Below are 4422 nucleotides of genomic sequence, written 5' to 3' on the forward strand. Positions count from 1 at the left end.
TTTCTTTTTCTATTTTCTTTTTTTCTTTTTTAAACCTAATGCAGACATCATCACCGTGCACATAGGCCTACACTGAAATAAATGTCTATCACGTCTCTATAACATGACATTTTGCAGCGTTTTTCTTTTTTTTTTATATCTACAAAGAAATAATACATCATTTCATTTTTCATTCTCACACACACACTCTCACACACACACACCTTCCTCTCTAGAGTTCCTTTCTTTTTCTTGTTTCTTTCACATTTCTTTTTTTCTTTTTTTTTTTTAGCTCTTCTTCTCCGTTTGTTCCTCCTCCTCTTCCTCGGGTGTCTTTGACGGATTGAGGAGTTTGTTCTCCTTTTTCCACTTCATCCTGCGGTTCTGAAACCAGATTTTGATCTGTCTCTCGGTGAGGCACAAGGCGTGAGAGATCTCTATCCGGCGCCTCCTGGTCAGGTATCGGTTAAAGTGGAACTCCTTCTCCAGCTCCAGAGTCTGGTAGCGGGTGTAGGTCTGTCGGCCCCTGCGGCCACTGCCTCCAAACGGGCCTGGAAATAAAGATTAATAATAATTTTAAAAAAGACAAATTCATCAGTTATGCAGCAAATTAATTAAATGATTGCTTTAAATTGGGGGGGGGGGGGGGGTGTAATTGCATGCAAAAATCTGCTCTGGTGTATCTAAAAATAATCTATTTGTAGTATTTTTATATGTTTTTTAACTGTAAATATCATCCTTACACAATATAAACACACTCTGCTCCATCAGTAAATTATAATATAATAATAATCTGCACTTTATTCTATTTTTTTCCTCCTTTAAAAAAGCTTCTTCTGTGGGTGCGCACATGTCTCAGGGTGCCACTTTTAAATGGCTTATATTAATTTTTAAAAAATATATTCCACTATATTTCCAATAGTACAGCAGTATTGTTCTCGTGGTGAGTTTATAATGAGCTTTAAATATTTAAAAAGCTCCTCAATGATGTCATTAATGAGTGCTGAGTGTGTGTCTGGTGCGCAAAAGTGACCTCATGGTGCATTTTCTCTCTCCCCCTCTCTCTTCCTCTCTCTCTCTCTCTCTTGTTGTGACCTCAGTAAAAGGGTTGTAGTGTTTTATAACGTTACAGTAAAGCCTTACAGTAATGTACAATAATGGATAAACCTTATATTAGATTTTTAGGCATTTTAAAATATATCTTAGGTGTTTATATTCCCAATAAAAAAAAAGTGTGTTGTTTTAAAAGCGTTTCTGTGATATTTAACCTTTCTCTGCAGCCATGTGATGCTGGTTGGAGAGCTTTAAGTTGCAGCTCTGGAGTGATGTAGGCCTAGCCAGTATGTGCGTGCATGTGTGTGTGCGTGTGTGCGTGCGTGTGCATGTGCGCGTGCGTCCTTAGATGTATGTGATGATGTCCAAAAGCCCTTTAGGCAATCACTATAATCACTAAACATCCTCTATAATCACCCAGAAACTGTCTGATGTGAAGAGTTTGTGTTTTTTTTTCTTTTCTTACTAAACGTGATTAAAAAGTCTCGAGCCTTGACAGCTGTGCTCCTCTTCATCACGCGGAGCAGAGCAAGGACTCGTGACAACAACACAGTTAAAAAACAAGCAGTAGTTTATCTTTTTTTTTTCTTCTTTTGGGTTGTACTCACCGGCGTTGCACGCATTCATCCTCTGCATCCACGGGTAGATGAGAGTGGAGGACTTATCGTCGATGCTGCTGCTGCTCATGCTGACACTCTGCTCGGTGCACTCCGCTTTACGCTGCTGGTGATCCTGAGTGACAAACAGCGGCTGGTCCTCGCGGCTCGTGAAAGCGCACGAGCCGTCCGCGTCCTTGTAGAAAGCCCCCACCGGGTTGTAGTCGCACGGTGCTCCCCCGGTGGTCCGCCCGTATAAGCCCGTCTGCTGGTAGTAGGACGCCGGGTAAACCTTCTCCTGCATGTTGGCTGCTCCATAGTGTCTTAACGGATCGGTGTATCCCGACGAATATAACGGTATCTGACCCAGGAGAGAGTCCTGTCCTCCCGGTAGAGACACGGGAAAAGTTGAGTTGACAAAATAGGAACTCATTGGGTGGACAACGGGGTGTATATACTCCGGAGGAATATGATTTGTTGTCTTTTATAGTCCAAGTGCTTTTGCCATTACTTTATCGGAGATTTGGTTTTTGCTGAAAGAGGGGGGAGGGTGGGGGGTTTGTGAGGTGCCACTGAATACAGAGGGGAAGTGTACCATCTGATCAACCTCTGGCCAATCACCGGCGTCTGTGCTTGCACTATTGCACCCATGGGGGGGCTCTTGTTGCGCGCAGGGATCCCCTGTGAATCGAAATGAAGCGCTTCGAGCCTGTCGGGTCTTTTTTACGCACGCTGCACGCGCACACACACACTCACACTCACAGTGATACAGAGATGCTACGAGTTCATGAAAACACACATATGATATATAAGAAAGAAGAGCAACAAAAACAACAGCATGCTGTGTATAATAAACCAAATACAAACACACACACACACGTTAGGATAACAGACACACTTTGCGTATTGTTTCCATTTACGCACAAATATCAGTCTCTCCGTCTCCTCTCCTGCCTCTAACCTTCACTTTCCATCCTGTTAAATAATCAGCTGTAGCTAATAAACACGCTGTAGTATCAATGCAGCTCTCTGAAGTGCCAAACCAATCAGGATTATCGATTCAATCCCAAATAAAAAGCGCCAATAATGTTCAATATTTCACTCTTTTGTTTTATTATTAAAAGGTTTGAGAGATCCTGGTTTCTGATTCTCCTCCAAACCAGCTGTGATTGACGTCCACGAGGACTTTACAGAGAGGAGGACACGCGCTTCCACACAGATCATCATCATCACCAACCTCATCCTCACCCTCATCATCATCATCACCCTCATCATCATCACCGTGAACATGTGGACACACTTCCCAAAATGTTAGAGACTGTAAGTATTTTGTCTCTATGACGAATTAATCACTTATCAATAACTCTGTTTATCAATAATCAAGCAGATCAATTAATGTGACTATTACCAGTTATCAGTATTAATATCATGTATCGATTAAGTAGCTTTCGTTTCTTCTTCTTCTTATTATTATTATTATTATTGTGTTTACTAATATCAATAACTAAATAATGAAGTATGTGATATCAGCAGTGAAGGGCCTCTTATTTTAAATAGCAGCATATTAAATGATTCCCATTAAAAAATATAATAAAATGTGTTAATTTAAGTGTAATTATTAACATTTATTATGTTTATAATTCAATTTAGAGCATGTATTCCTCTTTAATTAGCTTTATCCATTACGATGGTTAACGTTTAACCACAAATAAAATAAAGATAACGAATAAAAGCTCTGTATTGTTAATATAATGTTAATATAATGATTAAATCTGTTTTTTTAATGGATAAATGAAGAAAAACACAAATATTTGCGGGATATTAGCTCATACTAACATGAATAATGCTGTTTTTCGTCTTTGATTTTGCTTTAAAAGCTTCTGCATTCCTGATTTAAATATATTTAATTGGATAATATGCGTTTCTAAATATTAACATCATAAAAAAAATAGACTTTAAAACATATAATATAAAATATAAATGTCTGAATCGTTGTGTTGGTTCCGCCTCAACCAGGCCGCAACCTCTGCAGGCTGCAAACAGCTGCTGCACATGATGGAAAGTGTTGAAATGAAACAGCTGAATAATATCCAGACTATAATGTCCACAGTGTCCATAATACTGTAACCAAAGCCAGACACGTTCATGCTTTCATATCACATGATGGTTTAATGTACATATATATATATAATAATAATAATAAAAACACAGTCAGACATTATTCGCATCCAACCAGACGCGTAAAAGCGCCACATAAGCCTCACAAACACACCAGCTTGTTAAATACATCGATACATGACGCAGAAGATTTGGCTAAATCATAAAACCCTCAAATTAAAGCAAATATTTAATCCGCTTTTAAGAAATATTCATATAAAGGGAAAAGAAGCAGCTCGATGAGGCGACAGCACGGCGCCATTTCAACCCCAAAAAAATCACATAAAATGAAATAAAATCATAAAAAATCAACATGAAATGTGTCAGTAGAGCAAAAATATGGATAAAAACAGCTGATTTTTATAAAAGAAAAGCAACGTATAGGCCTCTGCATCATCATTATAATCATCCCCACGATCATCATCATCATCATCATCATCAAAGTCAAGCTTGTGTGGCCTGCAGCAGAAACTAAAACTACATATACCAACATATATATATAAAAAAACACTTCTTGAAATGGAAACATGCATTTTTATATATTTTTACGCTTTAAATGTTCATGTTGGAGACGCTGCAGCAGAGAAGTTGAGAGCATGCAGCGAAAGGAGAAGAAGAAGAAGAAGATGAAGATGCT

The 4422-nt window shown here is 38.6% G+C and overlaps 1 protein-coding gene across 1 annotated transcript; it reads right to left on the bottom strand.

Moving 5' to 3' along the window:
- Window positions 1-267: 267 nt before the first annotated feature.
- hoxb6b (homeobox B6b) lies at window positions 268-2061 on the bottom strand. The gene is made up of 2 exons (XM_062442413.1): window positions 1641-2061; window positions 268-530 (listed from the first exon to the last, which is right to left on the bottom strand). The coding sequence occupies exons 1-2, from the start codon at window positions 2059-2061 to the stop codon at window positions 268-270; spliced, it is 684 nt and encodes a 227-aa protein (XP_062298397.1).
- Between the last annotated feature and the right edge of the window lie 2361 nt (window positions 2062-4422).

This window comes from Scomber scombrus, chromosome 21 (assembly GCF_963691925.1).
Source record: "Scomber scombrus chromosome 21, fScoSco1.1, whole genome shotgun sequence".
Classification (NCBI taxonomy): domain Eukaryota; kingdom Metazoa; phylum Chordata; class Actinopteri; order Scombriformes; family Scombridae; genus Scomber; species Scomber scombrus.

Excerpts from the sequence above, each read along its gene's own strand:
- hoxb6b (XM_062442413.1), bottom strand. The coding sequence starts at position 2,061 with ATGAGTTCCTATTTTGTCAACTCAACTTTTCCCGTGTCTCTACCGGGA. Across the intron at positions 531-1,640 it reads GATGAATGCGTGCAACGCCG|GCCCGTTTGGAGGCAGTGGC; the intron begins GTGAGTACAACC and ends CTTTATTTCCAG.